At 33.6% G+C, this 22,704-nt stretch overlaps 2 protein-coding genes across 7 annotated transcripts; both read right to left on the bottom strand.

Annotated features, from left to right (window-relative positions):
- Positions 1-37: 37 nt before the first annotated feature.
- On the bottom strand, positions 38-10,435 carry LOC131636679 (uncharacterized). 4 transcript variants are annotated; one of them, XR_009294135.1, is made up of 5 exons: positions 2,982-3,156; positions 1,218-2,672; positions 1,008-1,090; positions 770-908; positions 38-589 (listed from the first exon to the last, which is right to left on the bottom strand). XR_009294135.1 is itself a non-coding variant. In XM_058907297.1 (5 exons), the coding sequence occupies exons 2-3, from the start codon at positions 10,202-10,204 to the stop codon at positions 8,656-8,658; spliced, it is 1,206 nt and encodes a 401-aa protein (XP_058763280.1). In that variant the 5' UTR covers positions 10,205-10,215; positions 10,286-10,435; the 3' UTR covers positions 39-589; positions 770-908; positions 8,559-8,655. The 4 variants fall into 4 exon arrangements, 2 of the variants coding, with proteins under 2 accessions (XP_058763280.1, XP_058763279.1); XR_009294134.1 differs by having other exon boundaries at positions 39-589; positions 3,021-3,173; XM_058907297.1 differs by lacking the exons at positions 1,008-1,090; positions 1,218-2,672; positions 2,982-3,156 and adding exons at positions 8,559-8,706; positions 9,050-10,215; positions 10,286-10,435 and having other exon boundaries at positions 39-589.
- LOC131636678 (peroxisomal fatty acid beta-oxidation multifunctional protein AIM1-like) lies at positions 8,010-22,704 on the bottom strand. 3 transcript variants are annotated; one of them, XM_058907295.1, is made up of 18 exons: positions 22,380-22,704; positions 22,191-22,262; positions 21,991-22,053; positions 21,386-21,442; positions 21,209-21,276; positions 20,990-21,071; positions 20,818-20,873; positions 20,400-20,696; positions 20,166-20,252; positions 19,447-19,621; positions 19,080-19,201; positions 18,556-18,719; positions 18,215-18,469; positions 13,639-13,760; positions 13,401-13,522; positions 12,928-13,076; positions 8,360-8,454; positions 8,010-8,183 (listed from the first exon to the last, which is right to left on the bottom strand). In XM_058907295.1, exons 1-18 carry the CDS (start codon positions 22,471-22,473, stop codon positions 8,164-8,166), a joined length of 2,100 nt encoding a protein of 699 aa, XP_058763278.1. In that variant the 5' UTR covers positions 22,474-22,704; the 3' UTR covers positions 8,010-8,163. The 3 variants fall into 3 exon arrangements, with proteins under 3 accessions (XP_058763278.1, XP_058763277.1, XP_058763276.1); XM_058907294.1 differs by lacking the exon at positions 8,360-8,454 and adding an exon at positions 12,684-12,822 and having other exon boundaries at positions 22,380-22,702; XM_058907293.1 differs by lacking the exons at positions 8,010-8,183; positions 8,360-8,454 and adding exons at positions 12,067-12,509; positions 12,684-12,822 and having other exon boundaries at positions 22,380-22,701.

The following is a 22,704-nucleotide window of genomic DNA, read 5'->3' as shown; positions in this document are numbered from 1 at the left end:
ATTATGTCTTGTTACTCATTGCTCCCTCCATAATGATGTATAAGAAAAAAAACACACTTCTCTTATTACAAATTATAAAGAAAAAAATTTTCACTTTGTTTCATTTAACTATTTTATTCTAAAAATACATTTTTTTTCAAAATAAAATTAAATAAATTGCATCAAATTTGTAAAATATTAACTTTTGTTTATAAATTTATTACTAAGTGAGTAAAAAACCTGTTTCGTCCTTATCAAAAGGTGTTTTTTTTTTGTTTAGAACAGCCAAAACGGCACATTCATGGAGCAAAGGGCCATAGAAGACAAAAATTGACTTGCAACAAACTAGTTTTTGGAATGGTTAGTCAAACTCTAAGAGCACACTTTTTGAAAGAAAAAAAAAACATTTATTTTCCTGTTAAGTGTGGGAATATATAATAAAAGGAAATATAATTCTATTTATTAATTAAACTTGGAAGGAAAAAAACATTATGAGCTAAATTCCCTATATCTTAGAACATCCAACTTGAGAAAAACTTTGTAAGATCATTTCCTTCTCATATTCTCACAGACGCGCCTTCGTCGTTGGATTAGATGAAGCAGGTGCACTCTGCAAACAATACAAAAAAACAATGTCAAACATGCTCTTGCTGATCATTCATTATTCAATGACATGTATATGTGTGTGTTCATAAAGTGTCGGTCGGCGGTGTTCGAATCCCTTCAGACACATCTTTGTTTTAAGAGATGATTTCATGCACAACGGAGATTAAGAAAAATTTAGACTTACCAAAGGAATGCCTTTTGTTGCTCTTTCTTCCAAATACCTTGATGGCTTGTAAAAGCTACCATATAATTGTGTCCATTTCTTTAGGCTGCTATATATATGCTTAGCCCCAACCAGATCAGCCCAGAAAACAATGCCGCCACTGCCACAAAAAATTGAATGCAATAGACGCAAGTTAATTATTGCTTTTTATTTCTAAAGGATCATCCTTAATCATTAAAAGAAGGGAAGTGGAACCTACCGATAACTCCAAGAATAGATGCAATGTTGAGGTCAGATGCTCGAATAACAACTCCTTCTTCTAAGACACGAGACAGATACGGGCTGCAAAAGCAACACAACTATGAGTTTTGCTGATCAAAACATCGCATCAAAAGGCAAAAACGTAAGCACAGAATGAAATATGTCAATCTAAATAGGAACTAGATGCGACACTACAGAATAGAAGCACCTTTCCGTTGGGAGCAATATTGCAAATTCTTTTAGACTCCTCAATGATTGGTAGTGCCGAAGGGTCAGGTTTTGGTTTGCTACCCTTTTCGTAAATTCATCATTTGTTTGGCCACTGCCAAACTACATAACTAAATAGAAACATAAACACTTGTTGTGCCAACCCAGATAAATATAAAGTTTACCACTAGATATACTATCCGAAGAAACCAAACTATGTCGGAGTACTTGGCAATGAAAATAGGCTGTTGGTGTGAAGCCACACCTCGTTATTGAACATAGCAATGTCCTCAATCTTTGTCACTCGTCTAGTCTTGACATTGTAACTAAAATGCATAGTGTACCTGCCACCTATAGCCAAATTTTCTTCTCTCGTTGAACATCTAGATACTCGAAAGATGATTTCATCGTGGATCCAACAACGAAATAGAAGAAACTTAACAAAAAACTCTTGGCCGCAAGCAGCCACATAATCAAACGGTCCCATTTCATGATAAAGAGACCATTTTCCAGAATCAAAATCCAATATATAGATTTTATATCTTTTATTCTCAACAATACTGACAATGCAAGAAATCTGATTTCCTCTCCATAAGAATCGTAATTTCCTTGTCAACATCAAACACAGTTACTTGATGATGTGCAGATATCCAATAAAGATAATTGGATCCATCATAAAGTGGTTTCCAAATAGTATTCCATGCTATAGGAGCTTCTTTTCTATCTATCTCTTTCCATGAGATATCTATTCCAATTCTTAGTACATAGAAAACATAATAAAGAGCACCTGAAACCTCTAGGATGTCTATAAAGAACAACTTGAATTTGGCAGTGTGAGGAGCAGAAACTATAGCAAATTGAGCTGAAGGGTATGGGCGTTCTAGTGAATAGGGTAGAGGAGGAAGTTTAAGCAAAGACTTGATGAGGGGGTTCACGAGGAAAGCTTGTGGTGGTTGTGAAGAAAACAAATCCCAATCAAGCATCAGCAAAATGCCATTATAACTACATATAATGGTTCCGACTTTTGAAGGTGTTCCCAAACTAATCCTTTCAAATTCAAAGTGACCATTCACATAACTTTTGATATCCAAGTAATAAGAACTGGTTGGAGAACCATAATCTTCAACGTAAAGACCAGGTTTAGTAAGTTGTAGGCACGCTTGAGCAAAATGGGAGGTGCGAATAGTAGTTGCCCATGGTTTGCAAACATAACTTACAGAATTGAGCAAACAGTTGAGAGGAAGCAAACTAAGTATAGGAAGCATCATGTCTTGATTGAGCAAGACCTTTGAAGAGTCTGAATCATCATGGTAACTACTGCACTTGTTTAAGGATTTGAGTATCTTTGAACTAATTTTTGAATTGGAGTTTGAATCATCGTTGTAACTGCTGCTGCACTTGTTTAAGGATTTAAGCCTCTGACTTCTAGTTACAACTCTTTCCATTATTACTGATCCTGCTTACAATCATATATCAAATTATGCAATATTCCATGTTGAAACAGCTAGCTTTAAACAAAATTATTATTCATAGGATAACTCATCTGCATCCTTAAAAATGATTAAAAAATTAAGATGTTAGATCTTTCAGTTTACGTAAAGAAAACTTGTGAGCGAATAACCGAACCAATGCCTATGGAATGACTACCCTACACACAACAAAATCAATTAATTTGAAAGAAGAGAGTGAGTGAATAACACTCCAACACTGTCACCAACAAAAAGTAGAATAGAAATCAATTTGAAAGAAGAATAGAGTGAATAACCTGAAAATTGAAAACTAAAACTGAATCCAAATCATGTACCTTGCAAAGGAACGTAGAACCGTGATGGTGGAGGCGGTAGCGCTAGGGTTTCGCGTGAGAGAGATACAGAGAGAGTATAATCTCACTATCAAGAAAATTAGTAAGAATATTTATCTCAATCAGCACATATTTTTTGAATTGAAACTATGATAAACTAAGATTAATGTTTTATTGGTTTGTTCGTATCCATTTCTCTTTGAGCCTTGGTAAACAAAAATAATAATAATAATAATTTTAGTATTAATATATATATATTAATGATACATAATTTTCGTATCCGTTTTAATATATATATAAGACATTAATGATACATTGCTGCAAGCTTACCACCAAACCATGCTTGTTTTGTTGTTTATAATTACAAATCAGTTCTATATATTAATACTCTATTATTTTTCAATAATATATAATTTAAAAAAGCTGTACATATATAAATGTATTTTAATTAATGTTTTTTTTATAAAATATTTAATTAACGTTTTTAATTAACTTTTTTTTATAATTACGTTTTTTTTAATTAAATTTTTTCAATAATTACGTTTTTTTAGTTAACTTTTTTTAATATATAAATGTTAATTAAAACGTCTTTTTAAATAATTTTATATAATTATATAAATAAAACGTTAAAAATTTATAAAATGTTATAATATGTTAAAAATTTATAAAATTTATAAAATGTTATAAAATTTATAAAATGTTATAAAATTTATAAAATGTTAAAAATTTAAAATTTTTTTTAATTAAATCTATATATATATATATTTATTAACGTTTTTATTTACGTTTTTATTAAAAATATTTAAATTTTTTTAGCAGAAATATTTATAAATTTTTTAAAAATATTTAGCAGAAATATTTAAAAAATTTATTAACGTTTTTAATAAAATATTTTAAATATTTATAATAAATTTATTAACGTTTTTAATAAAATATTTATTAACGTTTTTAATAAAATATTTTAAATCTATATATTTATTAACGTTTTTAAATATTTTAAATCTATATATTTATTAATGTTTAAAAGTATTTTAATTAACGTTTTTTATAAAATATTTAATTAACGTTTTTAATTAACTTTTTTTATAATCATGTTTAAATGTATTTAATATGTACAGCTATTTTATATAAACATTATATATTATTAATTTTAAATAATGATTTTAATATTTTAATAAAAAAAATTTTAATAATAAACATTTTTAACATTTTAATAAACATTTTTAATATAACATTTTAATAAACATTTTTAACATTTTTATTGCCCAGGTTTTTTGAAAACATTTTATACATATATAGGTATATATAGGTAGTTTATTAACGTTTTTGTTTTATTAACATATATAGGTAGTTTACTGAATTAGTATACTTGGCGATTAACTGAAACAAGCATGTCAATAAAATTAGTATACTGAATTAGTATAGAAGAAGTACTTGGCAATTAAAATCAACAAGACAAACATGGTTTGGTGGTAAGCTTGCAGGAATATAATCTTACACTGTCAGTGCATGACGCATTCTCTCTCTCTCTCTCTCTCTATATATATATATATATATATATATATATATATATATATATATATATATATATATATATATATATATATATATATATATATATATATATATATATATATATATATATATATATATATATAAGCTATAGAAAGAAAAGAAAAAAAAGAGGTTTTGTCAATTATACTTCGCAAAACAATTTTAAGAAAGATGTAATTGCCTCACAATAATTGAAAATTATTCCAAAATTAATTTTTCTAACTAAATATATAAAAAGTACTTACTTTTAAAAGTGATTTAAAAAACGGCAAATAAGTCCTAACCAGTTAAAGCTTAGAATATATAGAAATTAAAAATGTAATGCATTCAAAAAGATATATAACAAGTCATGCAATGTTGAATTTAGTCTTTACGTGTAAATAACAGAAGCATGAACAACAACAAAATGTCATGAATTTAAAAAAATAACAATAAAGTCGTGCATTGTTCAATTAATCTTTAGGTGTAAATAAAGTAAACATGAATAACAATATGTTGTCATGAATATTGTTGGGAAACAACCTCCATAATTTCCTCCTCTGTGAAATGAAAAATAGGCATTGGAAAAAACGTGAAACATAAGCTTAAAGACACGAGAATATTTTAGCGTGAAAAACCTTCTCAATATGAGAAAGAAAAAACCACGGGACCCTTGGGTCTCTTAAACTTCCACTATAATGATAATGGGAATACAACAACTTTACCCTTAAGAAACTCACTACAATGTATTTCTCAATTTACAAGAAACACTCTCACAAATTGGCTCATTTGTTCTCTCACAAAGAAACTCTCTATGAGGAACAATTCTCTCCAAGACTGTCTTTGAGGGCGTGCAAAGCGGACAACCGCACAGGGCCTCAAATTCTTTAGGGTTAAACTATAGTTAAATATGGCCTCATAAAATAGATGGTAGGTTAAATCGTGAGTACATAAAGCCTCTATTTTTTTATGATTAAACTGCGGCAAATTTACACAGGGCCTCCAAAAAATTGAGACGGTCTTGATTCTCTCTCTTGAGCAAGGCTCTCTTTCTCTCTTGCTTCTTGTTTGTGTCTTGTGATTTGAATGCTTGCCAATGATAATATTTGTAGGAGAAGCAGATGTTCTTTGCAAAGCACGCACCATAACTAGTGTTCTTTGCAAGACATGCACTACACCATGTGTATATCATACACCTTACTACTTGTCATCACATGCAACCTTCTATTTTGTCAAATGTTTGTTGGCCACGTGGCAATGGTTGGACCCCCACATTTCTCCCCCTCCAGCCATAGGGGAATGACATTGATTAGTTTGGGGTTGTCGTCAATCCATCAACTTGTTTGCAAAATTCTATCTTCTCTTTTGTTAGAGGTTTTGTCATCATGTCTGCCTCATTCTCATTGGTGTGAACTTTCTCCATTTTCAACAGTTTACTCTCCAACACATCATGAATCTAGTGTTACCTCACGTTGTAAAAATCTGCTTAAAAATTTACGTTTAAATGGAGAGTCGCCACCCACTACTTATTTTATCCTAATGAAAGTACAAAACAAGTGGGAAACCCTTCAAAATGATCTCCCTTGTACACAAGGGGGCCCATTTAACCTCTAGGTTCTTAAAAATGAGATTTTGGGTTTTTAGTTGTTGTTCGTCAAGATCAACAATTTTGGCTGATTTACAACAGACAAATTCAAAAAGAATTGAAATTTAATAAGAGTAGGCCTCATTCCGAAGGTTTAATCATTGGTCAAAAGGAAAACAAAAGAATTTTGAAAACAAGGTTTTGATAAATATAAAGGGGACGTATATAAGTCCATCGTGGAGCTTGAAAAAGCAGCCAGCAAAATAAATCAGTAACCAACCCGTGCATACGCACGGGTTCTGGTTTAATACGCACATTTGTTTATATAAGATATTTATTTTAAATAGAAGGTTAAAAAGAAAAAAAATAAAATAGGCAAAGTTTAAAAAAAATTACCTAAAAAACTATCTTTTGGAAAAAAAATTACCTGGGTAACTAGGTTTGGGGGTGCCCTACATGTAGGAGCCACACTCCATGACGCCATACGAATTCGGAAATACATTTCTAGATGCACCCTATTCACACTAAATATTTGCATAAATGAACTACATTCTCATTTTGTTAAAAATAAATATTCGAAAATATAATTTCTGGACTACATTTGGAAGTATACTTTTGTAGGTTATAAAATCTCTCTTCTTTTGCTTCTTTTGTACTTAGCACACAATTTTCGGAGAAAAAGTTTCATGTAACGAAACTAGAGATTAGTTGAGTCATAATATATTGGAATTCATAATTTTGAGAGGAAAGAGATCTGTGTTTGTTTGGCTGAGAGTAAAAATAGATTTGATATTTGATTAGATTCAGTTATAACATCAAAATGTTTGAACCTAATTAATTAATTAATTTTTTTTTAAAACAAAATTATTAAATGATTTCTTGGTGAGAGATTAATAGTCAATACAAAAGGAAATGAAGAGAAGAGGGTTTGTACCATTCAGAAGTATATATATATATATATATATATATATATATATATATATATATATATATATATATATATATATATATATATATATATATATATATATATATATATATATATCCGAAAGTTTCGGATTATTTTTTTAATAAAATGAGAGTGCGACTCACGCATAAATTTAATGTTATCATAGAGTGAAAAGAAGTGCATTTCTAAATTCCAGAAATATTTTTGACTTTTAAATAGGTGCAGATGGAGAAGCAATCATCATAAGTTTTTGGTTTTGAACCATCTATCTAATCTTTTTGTCTCATTAATTTTATTATATTTAGAATTTTTATCTCCTCTATGATGTATGTACTGAAATTGGAAACAAAGGAAGCAACTTCACAACACTTTACAATTGGATGCATTCTCCTTTATATTTCTTAACCAATCCTTTATATTTCTTAACATTGATTAAGATTTTTTTTTCTTTTGTATTGGGTCGAGTACTCGTTAATAAATGTTGCTTATAAGAAAAAATTGTACTGAAATCTGCATGTTGGATTGTCTTATATTTTCAAGATTTTAATAATATATTTTATTTCTTGAATTGAAAATCCACTCACAATAAGGATTTAATTATTTTCCTTTTAACACTTTTTTTACATTTTTTTATATAAAATATTTCAGAAAAACACAAATTTAAATTTTTTAAATAAGGGTGAAATATTAAGTTTTATATATAAATTGTTACTAAGTGAGTAGAAAACCTGTTACGTCCTTATCAAAAACGCTTTTGTTTGGGTTTAGAACAGCCAAAAAGGCACATTGATGGAGCAAGGGGCCATAGCAGACAAAAATTGACTTGCAACAAACTAGTTTTTGGAATAGTAAGTCAAACTCTAAGAGCACAATTTTTGAAAGAAAAGAAAAATATTTATTTTCCTGTTAAGTGTGGGAATATATATAATATAAGGAAATATAATTTTATTTATTAATTAAACTTGAAAAGAAGAAAACTCATGAGCTAAATTCCCTATATCTTAGAACATCCAACTTGAGAAAAACTTTGTAAGATAATCTCCTTCTCACATTCTCACAGACGCGCCTTCGTCGTTGGATTAGATGAAGCAGGTGCACTCTGCAAACAATACAAAAAACAATGTCAAACATGCTCTTGCTGATCATTCATTAATCAATGACATGTATGTGTGTGCTCGTAAAGTGTCGGTCGGCGGTGTTCGAATCCCTTCAGACACATCTTTGTTTTAAGAGATGATTTCATGCACAAAGAGATTAAGAAAATTTTTTACTCACGTTTATAAAAATTACCATACAATTGTGTCCATTTCTTTAGGCTGCTATATATATGCTTAGCCCCAACCAGATCAGCCCAGAAAACAATGCCACCACTGCCACAAAAAATTGAATGCAAGAGACGCAAGTTAATCATTGAATACTCAAAATTATTCTAAAGATTGTCCTATATCGATAAAAGAAGGGAAGTGGAACCTACCGATAACTCAGGAAGCTCATTCCAAGAATAGATGCAATGTCGAGGTCAGATGCTCGGATAACAACTCCTTCTTCTAAAACACGACAAGCCTCGTTCACTATTGGAAAGAGTACCATCTCCACAATCTCTTAGTAGAGACAGATACTGGCTGCAAAAGCAACACAACATTGCATCAAAAGGCAAAAATGTAAGCACAGAATGAAATAAGTCAATCTAAATAGGAACTATATGTGACACTACAAAATAGAAGCACCTTTCCATTGGGAGAAATATTGCAAATTCTTTTAGACTCCTCGATGAATGGTAGTACGGAAGGGTCGGGTTTTGGTTTGCTACCCTTTTCGTAAATGAACATCTTAAAAATTCATTTGTTTGGCCACTGCCAAACTACATAACTAAATAGAAACAGTTTACCACTAGATATACTATACGAAACCAAACTATGTCGGAGTACTTGGCAATGAAAATAGGCTGTTGGTGTGAAGCCACACCTCGTGATTGAATATAGCAATGTCCTCAATCTTTGTCACTTGTCTAGTCTTGACATTGTAACTAAAATGCATGGTGTACCTGCCACCTATAGGCAAATTTTCTTCTATCGATGAAGTTCTAGATACTCGAAAGATGATTTCATCGTGGATCCAATAAAGAAATAGAAGAACCTTAATAAAAAACTCTAGGCCACAAGCAGCCACAAAATCAAACGGTCCCATTTCATGATAAAGAGACCATTTTCCAGAATCAAAATCCAATATATAGATTTGATATCTTTTATTCGGAATAATACTGACTATGCAAGAAATCTGATTTCCTCTCCATAAGAATACTGAATGGAAAAAAGAATCTGGATGCAAAGGGGGGAGTGGAAATTTTCCAATAGTAATTTCATTGTCAACATCCAACACAGTTACTTCATGCTGTGCAGATATCCAATAAAGATAATTGCCTCCATCATAAAGTGGTTGCCAAATAGTCTTCCATGCTATAGGAGCTTCTTTTCTATCTATCTCTTTCCATGAGTTATCTATTCCAATTCTTAGCACATAGAAAACATAATAAAGAGCACCTGAAACCTCTAGGATGTCTATAAAGAACACCTTGAATTTGGCAGTGTGAGGAGCACAAACTATAGTAAATTGAGCTGGAGGGTATATGCGTTCTAGTGAAAAGGGTGGAGGAGGAAGTTTAAGGCAAGACTTGATGAGGGGGTTGACGAGGAAAGCTTGTGGTGAAAGCCAATCCCAATCAAGCATCAGCAATATGCCATTATAACTAGATACAATCTTTCCGAGTTTTGAAGGTGTTCCCAAACTAATCCTTTCAAATTCAAAGTGACCATTCACATAACTTTTGATATCCAAGTAATAAGAACTTGTTGGAGAGTCGTAATCTTCAACGTAAAGACCAGGTTTAGTAAGTTGTAGGCACGCTAGAGCAAAATGGGAGGTGCGAATAGTAGTTGCCCATGGTTTGCAAACATACCTTGCAAAATTGAGCAAACAGTTGAGAGGAAGCAAACTAAGTATAGGAAGCATCAGGTCTTGATTGAGCAACACCCTTGAAGAGTTTGAATCATCGTTGTAACTGTTGCTGCTGCAATTGTTCAAGGATTTAAGCCTCTGAGTTCTAGTTACAACTCTTTCCATTATTACTGATCCTGTTGAAAGAAGAATAGAGTGAATAACCTGAAAATTGAAAACTAAAACTGAATCCAAATCATGTACTACCTTGCAAAGGAACGTAGAACCGTTATGGTGGAGGCGTTAGCGCTAGGGTTTCGCGTGAGAGAGATACAGAGAGAGTATAATCTCACTATCAAGAAAATTAGTAAGAATATTTATCTCAATCAGCACCGGCCCAACTGTCCAACAACTTAGTCTAACCTTTAAGCTCAAAAATTTGGGCTTAGAAAAGTTCTTTTTTTTTAATATTTAAAATATATAATTATCATATGATTGAGTGGATAAAATCGAATTGACAAATTTGATCCTATAATAATAAAATTTTAAAAATTCTCTTTAAAATTTATTAACATTGGATAATTTAATAATAAAAGATATCTCTTTTAATTAACTCGAAATCCGTGTAAATTGAATTTCTCTAAACAGTATTTAAATTTGTTCAGAAACGGATCTTTAATAATTACCCATGATTTGAATTAAGCGATGTTTTTGAGTCGAAAATCGTTCTTGATAAACTCGTTGTGCAACACTAATTATATATAAGGTTAATTTTTTGAAATTTTGTAACAGAATTATGCACTAAGTGTGCTTGTATCAGACATATGCATCAATTGTGCTTCTAAAATACTTATGCACCGATGTTTCCTTTTCCTTTTGTTAATCTAAATTGCAACGATTCTACTTTCAACATGGTACTCAACATTACAACGGGAACTTTTATTGTAAATGGATAACAGAACTTAACATTTCATTAATAAGAAATTTAATTTAAAATTACATCTGAAACTTAACATTTCATTCATAACAAACTTATTGAATTACAATTAAATTTGACATGGATTGCATAACAACTACACTAACTTAACCACAACTGCAAACACCATCCATAACAGCAAATTACAAACATCAACCAGGAATTTTTTCTCTTTTCAATTACAATCTTTCTCTTGAGTTTTTCTAATTTGTTAAGCCTTCCTACTCTGCAATCAAAGATAGTTTGGTAAATGTTGTATGCATGTCATACAAGTGCCAGACACCGATTTAAGGATAGTTTGCCAAGTGTTGTATGCATGTCATACAAGTGCCGGATACCGATTTAAAGAATATCGAAATAAAAAAAAATTAAGAACATTTATCTAACTTTTTCGACACTTATCTAACTTTTTCAACACGTGTCGTACATGTCGGACACCATGACACGCCAACTTTAAAGATGTCCATGTAATCCCATCATGTATATAAGAAAGAAACACCCTTTTATTATTACAAATTATATAGAAAAAAGTATTAACTTTGTTTCATTTAACTATTTTATTCTAAAAATATATATTTTTTAAAATAAAATTAAATATAAATTGCATCAAATTTATTTTCTCTATTTTTTTTCATAAACAACGAATTAAAATCATTTTTTACATTTTTCCATATAATATATTTCAGAAAAACACAAATTTAAATTGTTTAAATAAGGGTGAAATATTAGCTTTTCTTTATAAAATGTTACTAAGCGAGTAAAAAACCTATTACACGTCCTTATCAAAAAAAATTTTTTTATTGTTTAGAATAGTCAAAAAGGCACATTAAGTGTGTGTTTGATTGTAAAGAGAAAGGGAAAAGAGAGAAATAAATGAGAGAGTGTATGAGAAAAGAGAAATAGATAAGAAATAAAGATGATTTATAAGATTATTTGTTACCAGAGAAATAGAAAAGAAAGAAGTGAGTAAAATTTTGAAAAGACAAATTTTGAAAAGACAAAATTATTCTTGGTATAAAAATATATAAAATATTATATATTTGACTTCATTAAAAAGATGCAATGGCAAGTATGGAATAACTCAAATAATTGTTTCTTTCTCCTTTTTCTTCTCATTTGTGGGATGATTAGAAAAAGTAATGGGATCCACACAATTTCATTCTCTCTCCCCTATTCCTCACCAAACCAAACATCTCTCTTTTCTACTTCATCTAAAACAAACACACCCTGAAGGAGCAAGGGGCCATAGCAGACAAAAATTGACTTGCAACAAACTAGTTTTTGGAATGGTAAGTCAAACTCTTAAGAGCACACTTTTTGAAAGGAAAAAAAAAACATTTATTAGTGTGGGAATATATAATATAAGGAAATATAATTTTATTTATTAATTAAACTTATGAGCTAAATTCCCTATATCTTAGAACATCCAACTTGAGAAAAACTTTGTAAGATAATCTCCTTCTCACATTCTCACAGACGCGCCTTCGTCGTCGGATTAGATAAAGCAGGTGCACTCTGCAAACAATACAAAAATCAATGTCAAACATGCTCTTGCTTATCATTAATCAATGACATGTATATGTGTACTACGTTCGTAAAATGTCGGTGGTAATCAAATCCCTTCAGACACATCTTTGTTTTAAGAGATGATTTCATGCACAACGGAGATTAAGAAAAATTTAGACTTACCAAAGGAATGCCTTTTGTTGCTCTTTCTTCCAAATACCTTGATGGTTTATAAAAGCTACCATATAATTGTGTCCATTTCTTTAGGCTGCTATATATATGCTTAGCCCCAACCAGATCAGCCCAGAAAACAATGCCGCCACTGCCACAAAAAAATTGAATGCAAGAGACGCAAGTTAATCATTGAATACTCAAAATTATTCTAAAGATTGTCCTTAATTGTTAAAAGAAGGGAAGTGGAACCTACCGATAACTTGGGAAGCTCATTCCAAGAATAGATGCAATGTCGAGGTCAGATGCTCGGATAACAACTCCTTCTTCTAAAACGCGACAAGCCTCGTTCACTATTGGAAAGAGTACCATCTCCACAATCTCTCGGTCAGAGACAGATACTGGCTGCAAAAGCAACACAACTATGAGTTTTACTTGCCTCGCTGATCAAAACATCGCATCAAAAGACAACAATGTAAGTTTCAATGAAATGTTCATATCGATAGTTTATGACCCTTTTTAAGATAAGCAACTTAACTAACCGTTTATAGTATAAGCGCTTATCATATAAGTGCGTATGCATAAGTTATTGAAATAACCATTCATAAGTTGTTTCAATAACTTCTTCAAAACAGTCTCATAAATGCTTACGCCAGTAAATAAGCAAGCACAAAGTGAAATACGTCAATCCAAATAGTAACTATATGTGACACTACAAAATAGAAGCACCTTTCCATTGGGAGCAATATTGCAAATTCTTTTAGACTCCTCGATGATTGGTAGTACGGAAGGGTCGGGTTTTGGTTTGCTACCCTTTTCATAAATGTAGTATCCTTTCCCATTATTTTTTCCTGATAGGATAAAAGTTATAGCCAAAGACAGAAAGCATTAGTTACTTACACGACTAATGCCTTCAGCACAAAAAAAAGCAGATTTTTATGTTTAAAGGGTAATGATCAAGTGTTACCGTTTCGCCCGCTTTTGATCAAAAGATCAACCAGTGGACTTTTGAATGTGCGGTCAGGAAATGCACCAGCAAATTCTTTTCCAACTGCTACAGCAACTCCGTAGCCGGCCAGGTCCTGAAGCCTGCAAGCCATCAAAAGTTTGTGTTGGAATTATAAAATATTGGAATTATAAATTTGTATTTAGGAGTCAATACATGTACCTAGGAGTCTATGCCTAGAAAATTACATACATGCATCTAGGAACTAGCAACATCCTTGAAAATCTTATCTTGTATTTACTCTCTAGTGTGTATATAATCAAATTACTTGAGTGCATTAGGAACTCAAGCATTTTACCAAATATTCAATTCTCTACATGGTATCAGAGCTCTCGATCTTGAGAGACTTGCTTCCGCATAAACCCTAGCCGTCTTCATTTCGGTAAATCCTAAGTCACCTTCATCGTGACAATTTTTCCGCCTTCATTGCAGCCTTGTTACCCTTCATTGCAATTTTTTTGCTGCCTTCATTGCAGCCTTGTTACCTTTCATTGCAGCCTTGTTACACTGTCCGAAACACCTCACTCAAACCCCTCTTTATTTCTTTCATCTGTCAACCCTTCATTGCTGTCTTGTAGGCCCCTCTTGAGGAATATTTCATCTTGTTATTTTTTATTTTTAGCTTGCTTCTAATGGCTAAAAAAAATTATGCTGATTACTCTTTATCATTCACCGAGGATGAGGTGAATCATTTAAAGGTTATACTTGACTCTGTCAGTAAGCCTTTTGGTAGTTGTTCTCGACCGACGACCGGCTTGAGCGTATGCTCTCAATCCTTTAGTGTTTGCGATAAAATCCCTAAGAATGCTTGGATTTTGGACTCTGGTGCCACCGACCATATGACATTCAATCCCAGTTGGATTTCATCTTACACCTCCTCTGAGAAGAACCGTTATGTTACGGTTGCTAATGGTTCTTATGCTCGTATTGATGGCTCTGGGAGTGTTAACTTGCAACCTTCACTTCAATTACAGGATGTGCTACATGTTCCCACACTCTCTCTCAACCTAATATCTGTTCGTAAACTCACCCGTGATCAGAACTGTAAAGTAATATTTTTCACTTCTTATTGTGTTTTTCAGGATCTTACCACGGGGAAGACAATTGGAGTTGCTAAGGAAAAGGGAGGGTTGTACTACCTATCTAATGAACCAAATTGTTCGAAGGTGTTGGCTTCCTACTTGCAGACTGAGTCTTCGGTGTCCTCTTCTCATTCCGCCGCACAAATTTGGCTTCAGCACAAACGTCTTGGTCATCCACCATTCTCTTTAGTTAAGTCTATGTTTCCTTCTTTATTTTTACATCATTCAGTTGAGTCTTTTAAATGTGACGTTTGTGAGTTAGCTAAACATCATCGTGTCTCTTTTACTCCTAGTTCCAATAGAAGTGTTGAACCTTTTGATCTCATACATTCTGATGTATGGGGACCAGCACCTATTTCTAATATTTCAGGTGCTAAATGGTTTGTATCATTTATTGATGATTGTACTCGAGCAACTTGGATTTTCTTGATGAAGGATAAATCAGAAACACCGGAATTGTTTATTAGTTTTTTAAATATGGTACAAACACAATTTGGCAAGGGGATTAAAAGAATCCGCTCTGACAATGGCAAAGAGTATGCCAATCACATCCTTTCAAATTTTACCAGTCAACGGGGAATAGTTCATGAATTTACATGTGTCGACACCCCACAACAAAATGGTGTTGCAGAAAGAAAGAATCGTCATTTACTTGAAGTTGCTCGAGCCATTCTCTTCCAAATGGCAGTTCCCAATTCATATTGGGGAGAAGCCGTTTTGACAGCTACCTACTTGATTAATCGAGTTCCATCTCGCATGTTAGGTAATGTCAGTCCTGTTCAGTTTATGACTTCACGGTTTCCTTCTGTTTCTATTTTGCAGAGTCTCGAGTCTCGAGTATTTGGTTGTGTTGCCTTTGTCCATATCCATAAACAACACCGAAGTAAGTTGGACCCCCGTGCAGCCAGATGCATCTTTGTTGGCTATCCCCCAAACAAGAGAGGATACAAATGCTATCATCCTCCTAGTCGTAAGTACTTTGTCTCTAAAGATGTCACGTTTCATGAGAATTTAGCCTACTTCTCTCGTCCTCAGCTTCAGGGGGAGAGTATTCAGAATGTAGAATCTGATTCCGAATTTTTAGTCCTACCAGAGTTGCCCATGACTACTCTCATAAGTCCTATTACCGGTCCTACAATTGAGTCTCCCGAGTCGGCTGTGAATCCTGTGTCAAGTCCTATTACTGATCCTCCTATTATTGATCCTGCTTCTCCAAATACAGAATCTGAGTCGCCTGCTTCTATTTTTGTCCCTCCTTTGTCGTCTATTTTGCAGGAACCATCATCTTCCATACCAACAAAAACTAAGGCTGGTGAGCCAACCTTGGTGTATCAAAGAAGAAGTAAGCCCGACCTGCTCCAAACACAACTCCAATTGCCAGAACCGGAGGTAAGTGTTGAAACTCATAATCCTATTAGTGATTCCCATAGCTCTGACACTTGCGACACTAATACAGATGATTTGCCTATTGCTTTAAGGAAAGGGAAAAGGTCATGTGCCAAATACCCTATATCTCAATTTGTCTCCACTAAAAATCTTTCCTTGCAGCATCAAAGTTTTATTTCTGCAGTTGACTCTGTGGTCATCCCATCATCTGTTCAAGAGGCATTGAAAGATAGAAATTGGGTCCAAGCCATGGATGAGGAAATGAAAGCTCTTGAAAAAAATGGAACTTGGGAGATTGTTGATAGACGGGAAGGCAAGAAACCCGTTGGTTGCAGGTGGATCTATACAGTCAAACACAAATCAGATGGTACTCTTGATCGTTACAAAGCCAGACTAGTAGCAAAAGGATACACACAAACATATGGCATAGATTATGAGGAAACCTTTGCTCCAGTTGCGAAAATGAACACTGTTCGAATCTTATTATCTCTTGCTGCTCACTATGGATGGGAATTACAACAATTTGATGTCAAAAATGCATTCTTGCATGGAAACTTAGAAGAAGAGGTGTACATGGAAATCCCGCCGGGATTTGGCCTTTCATGTGGATCCAACAAGGTGTGTCGATTGAGGAAAGCCTTATATGGGCTAAAACAATCTCCTAGAGCATGGTTTGGAAGATTCACAAAAGCAATGGTGTACTTAGGCTACAAGCAGAGTCAAGGAGATCACACTCTTTTCTTTAAGCACTCGCATGAAGGAAAACTGACTATCCTTCTTGTTTATGTTGATGATATTATTATTACAGGAGATGATCAGGCAGAGAAACAATTGCTAAAGGAAAAACTATCGGCAGAATTCGAGATGAAGGACCTTGGACAACTCAAGTATTTTTTGGGAATTGAGGTTGCTTACTCAAACCAAGGCATTTTCATATCTCAAAGGAAGTATATACTCGATCTCTTGCAGGAAACTGGGAAACTAGGATGCAAACCTTCAAGTGTTCCCATAGAGCAAAACCACAAGTTGAGCCTTGAAGAAGAAAGTGCCAAAGTTGACAGAGTCCAATATCAGAGGTTGGTAGGGAAGTTGATTTACCTGGCACACACTAGGCCTGACTTGGCTTATGCAGTCAGTGTAGTGAGTCAATTTATGCATGACCCGAGAATGCGACACTTACAATCTGTTGATCGCATCTTGCAATACCTCAAGGCTACTCCAGGAAGAGGACTATTGTTCAAAAGAGGTGGAAGTTTAACTATAGAAGCCTACACCGATGCTGACTATGCAGGATCAATTAGTGATAGAAGATCCACTTCGGGTTTTTGCACCCTCTTGTGTGGGAACCTTGTCACATGGAGAAGTAAGAAACAAAATGTAGTGGCTCGATCAAGCGCTGAGGCAGAATTTCGAGCTTTGGCTCAAGGAATTTGTGAGTTACTTTGGATGAGGATCATTCTAAATGATCTGAAAATACAATGTGAAGGGCCTATGAAGTTGTTCTGTGACAACAAGTCAACAATCAGTATTGCTCATAATCCTGTTCAGCATGACAGGACCAAACACATTGAGATTGACCGCCATTTCATCAAGGAAAAACTAGACAGTGGTTTAATAGCTACATCCTACATTCCTTCTAGGCATCAACTAGCAGATGTGTTAACAAAAGGCTTGCCACCTGATCGTTTCAATCAATTGACTTGCAAGCTGGGAATGATTGATATCCATTCACCAGCTTGAGGGGGAGTGTTGGAATTATAAAATATTGGAATTATAAATTTGTATTTAGGAGTCAATACATGTACCTAGGAGTCTATGCCTAGAAAATTACATACATGCATCTAGGAACTAGCAACATCCTTGAAAATCTTATCTTGTATTTACTCTCTAGTGTGTATATAATCAAATTACTTGAGTGCATTAGGAACTCAAGCATTTTACCAAATATTCAATTCTCTACAGTTTGTTTTATTAAATCTTGAGTGTTTATATTGAGAGTGTAGGGGAGAGGTTAACATTTCAATTGACAGTGTCATGAAAATACAGAAACAATAAGAGAAGGAAATTACTGGAGAGGACCCATGGGAAGGCCAAAATTGGTTATCAATTTGTCGATTCTGAAAGGATCGACACCTAAGTGGACCAATAAATGGGCACCTTGTGCATATGGGAAGAACGTTCTGTTCACGGCGAAGCCAGTGCAGTTACCGACCACAACAGGAGACTTTTGTATGACTTTACCAACTGCGATCAGATCAAGAATAACTTGAGCAGAAGTTTTATTTGTCCGAACAATCTCCAAAAGAGGCATAATGTGAGCAGGACTGCAAATCAAGAAGCAATATCAGAAAGCATCCGTTGACCATTTTCAAAAAGAAAAGGAAACAAGAGTAATGAGTGAAATAATAACCTGAAAAAGTGAGCACCGATAACACGGTCTTGAGAGCTTATCTTTTCACCAATAACGTTGAGGTCAATTGTAGATGTGTTTGAAGCCAAAATGCAATGTGGGGGACATATCTTCTCAAGATCGCTAAATATTTCTTGTTTAAGACTAATTTTTTCAATTACAGCCTGCAAAAAGAGAACATTACTAGTACAAATTAGCTTCAAACATTATCAACAAATAAATGTTACATATGTCCCACATTCATATACAAACACAATCACCAGACACGACACTGAAACTGACACATAGTAACAATTTGAGAAAGTGAAATATTTAAATGATATCACACATGTTGCTGTCCGACACCAGACTCAGAGTTCAATCTGAAATGTCGGTGCTACTTACAACGAGCCAACAAAAAACGACTAAGAGAAAAAGTGTATAACATAAATACTTCGACAATTTTTTTAAAGAATTAAAATTTCAACATTCGATACGGTGCTAACTATTTGCCAAGTTAAACAAAAAGACTTCGGGAAACAAACCTCAATGACCATGTCCACATCTTTAAATTCTGTGTAATCAAGAACACCTTTAAGCAATGAGAGAGCTCCCTCTGCCTTCTGTTGAGTTAGCTTTTTTCTTGTTACCAAGCTGCGGATATTTGCTATCATACAAAAGTAAACAAAATCATACTTAACAAGTTGTTATAGCATAAAGTCGCACAAAATAAGGATGAGTCTGGTTTAGAAGAATTGAGAAAAAATCAAAAGAAAAGAATAAATTTTTCGTAAAAGCAAGTAATTCTCAGCAACTTGACCATAACTTATATGTAACACTGATCAATTATAAATTAGACTTATGTATCTAATTATTCCTACTATAGACACGTGACATGAATGAAAATATCACCTTCTATCGTTTTTAATCCCTTCTGAAGATATTCTGAATTGACTTCCTTGAGCACAACTCGAATGTTGCCTAGTATAAGTGCGGTAGCAATGCCAGAACCCATTAGACCTCCCCCAATAACAGCAGCTTTTCTCACATTTCTAGGCTTAAGTCCAATATCAGTTACGCCAGGAACCTGCCAAAGGAGAAAGTCAGTGACAATAACAATCAAGTCTTATCCCACTAAGTGAGATTGGCTACATGGATCAACTTACTCCATAATATTCTATTCAGGACCATACTTGTATCCAAATCGTTAATCTCGAGATCTTTCTTAATAACTTCTCTTATAGTTTTTCTAGGTCTTCCTCTACCTCTATCTGTTTGACTCCTCTCCATCTGATATACTCTCCTTACCACAAAATCTATAGGTCTTCTCTCTACCAAACTACCGAAGTTTATTTTCCACCATCTTTTCTACTATAGACCAGAGTAAACTCACAACGGTTACTTTATCACATTCATTAGTGAAAAGATGAGACAATCCATTTTAAACACTAATGTACTAAACCATATGGAATTTTGGTTTTTCAGTCATTGGAATGTAACTTGCGCTCAAATACTATGAATACCATTATACCTTTGTTAACTGAGAACTAGACAAACAATGTTGTTTTCTTTAACAAATGTTACAACAATAATAACTATGATTATAAAAGGTCATATCTAGCATTGCGTACCTTCGATATTGTGTTCCGAGCGAAGAAGACATGAATTAAACCTTTGGCGGTTTCAGACAGGACTAGTTTCTTGAATACTTCAGCTTCCTGCAATTAATTTGATCGTAAGTTACAAGAAATAGGTAGTAAGAAACTTGCAATGCTAAGGTTTAATTACTCTATAGGTCCCTAAACTATTTGAAGATTTTTAAATAAGTCCCTATTTGGAAAACAATCATAAAGAACTAACAATACCTTTAAAACTCCACTGTAACCTCCGTGAAGTATCCCATGTTCAATCACATCTACGCAAGCTTGTTGCTGAGGCAAATGTGGAGCAGTCTTCTTGACACGTTGTCTGGCATTTGCCAACACCTCGCGTGCGTCGGAACCAAGTTTGTCTGTCCTATGAAGTGAACGAACCCAAGGTTTGCGCTTTTCGGCAATTTCAAGAGCCCACAGCCTAGCTACCTTTAGTAACTCCTCAGAAGATACAATAGCATCAATAAGTCCTAGTTTCTGCCCTTCTTCCGACGTGATTGGTTTAGATGTCTGTGAGAAACGCAAGTTTAAAATATCTTTATTGCACCACAAAGGCGAAAAGAAATAACAAAGAAACTCACGTGTATGTGTATGATAATCCACTGGAAATAAATGGTTTGTAGCATCTTACCAGCATCATTTCAACTGCTTTAGACGTCCCAACAAGCCTTGGAAGACGCTGTGTACCTTATAAGTCAACAATTTTTGTCAACATTTCAACGAGTGATACAAAAAGATGAAAAGTTTCTTACTCCTAGTCCTAGCCTAGATTACCAAACACACAGCATGTAAATTTTGATTACCTCCGAATCCGGGAATAACACCAAGTGTCAGCTCTGGCAGGCCCAGTTGAGCTCTCGGAGTAGCAACACGTGCATGACATCCCTGTACAATGACAAAGCGTTACATAACAAACAGGTGCTCCCTAAACATTCCCTCCTTGCAATAATGAAGACACTTGCAGAACAATTCTCATTTGGATGAAAAGCATGTGCTCTCAACAAAAAGAAAAAAAAACTAACCATGGCCAATTCTAATCCACCTCCAAGAGCAAGTCCCTCTACTGCTGCAACGATAGGCTTCTTCGAATCTATAATTATAAAAAAAAAATTCAATATTATTAAACAACGACAACGTTGAAACATGCCACAGTCATTCTAAAGGAAACACATCAAGGAAAGTTAAAGAATAGTTATAACCTTCAATTGAGTTGACAACTAGCTCCACAGATACATCAGGAACAAGTGTAATATCACCTACCAAGAATAAAAAACAGCACATATCAAGACTCATAATCCATAATTCAGCTAAACTTTGTATCTATCAAGCACAATGTTTCAATAAGCACTTACTATCAGCTATTTCTATAACAGATAAAATAAAGTCAAATTGTTTTCACAAAAGCTGTAACATGTTTTCACAAGCTATCATGGAAAGCTTGTGGGAATAAGCTCAAAACAAAACAACTAATAAACATGTCATAAGCTGTTTCCATAAGCTCTCTCAAACAGTTCCACAAAACTCAAAAAAGTGTATGTTTAGTTTAGCTTTTGGAAGAGGCGAAAACAATTTTAGAAGTGTAGAATTAATTTTGAAATGATTTTGAGGTGTCTACCTCCAGAATTGATTCTGCTTGAAGCTATAATTTTTAGGTTTTGAGTTTAAATATGATTTTTACATTGAAATTTACTGTTCAACTCAATTTTGCATAAAATTATCCAAACATAAATCACTTTTAACCAAAATCAATTTTTTTCCCTTGAGAACCAAACATACCCTTATCCTAATATCCCTTCCAACTTACCAGTTTGGTGAACTTTCTGCATAACACCAATGTCAAACCCACCAGAAAATCTGCCACCTTTACCTGAATTCAAGGAAGGAGAGAATAAAACAATTACAAATTTTCTTACTTTAACAATCAAATCAAATGGTATTGGTGATTCATTCCATCATCATCATGAACATAAACATAAACATGTAATGAATCCAAAGAAAAATTACCAGTCAAAACTATAGCTTTTACATCATTCCTCCTTGCCGCTTCATCGAATTTGTATTTCAACGCTCTAATAACTAATCAAACCAAACAACAAAAACATGAAAATTTCACATAGGTAAATCAAGAAGAATTAAAAAAAAAAAAACTATAATTTACAAAAAAGTGTGAAGAATTGATGAAAGTAAACTCACTTGGAAGTGCTAGAGCATTAACAGGTGGATTACACATGGTGATAACAGCAACCCCATCATTTCCAACCTCAAAATCAACCTTAACAGATGCCATCTAAGAGATCAAAAGATTGTTGTTTTTTTGGATCAACGGAAAAGAAAAGGAGATGAGTTTATAGATGCATGGGGAATGAATCAGAGGAAGAAAGTGGAGATAAACAAGAAGACCCGTTTTAGAGATGGTTTCGTGGGGGGTTTCCCAAGTGACTTGGGGTGTGTGAAAATGAATGTTTGACTTACCGACCACATACACATTAATGTGTGAAAAACGACGCTCGAAAAATGA

Source organism: Vicia villosa, unplaced genomic scaffold, assembly GCF_029867415.1.
Source record: "Vicia villosa cultivar HV-30 ecotype Madison, WI unplaced genomic scaffold, Vvil1.0 ctg.001801F_1_1, whole genome shotgun sequence".
Classification (NCBI taxonomy): domain Eukaryota; kingdom Viridiplantae; phylum Streptophyta; class Magnoliopsida; order Fabales; family Fabaceae; genus Vicia; species Vicia villosa.
This window is presented reverse-complemented; position numbering and strand designations above follow the sequence as displayed.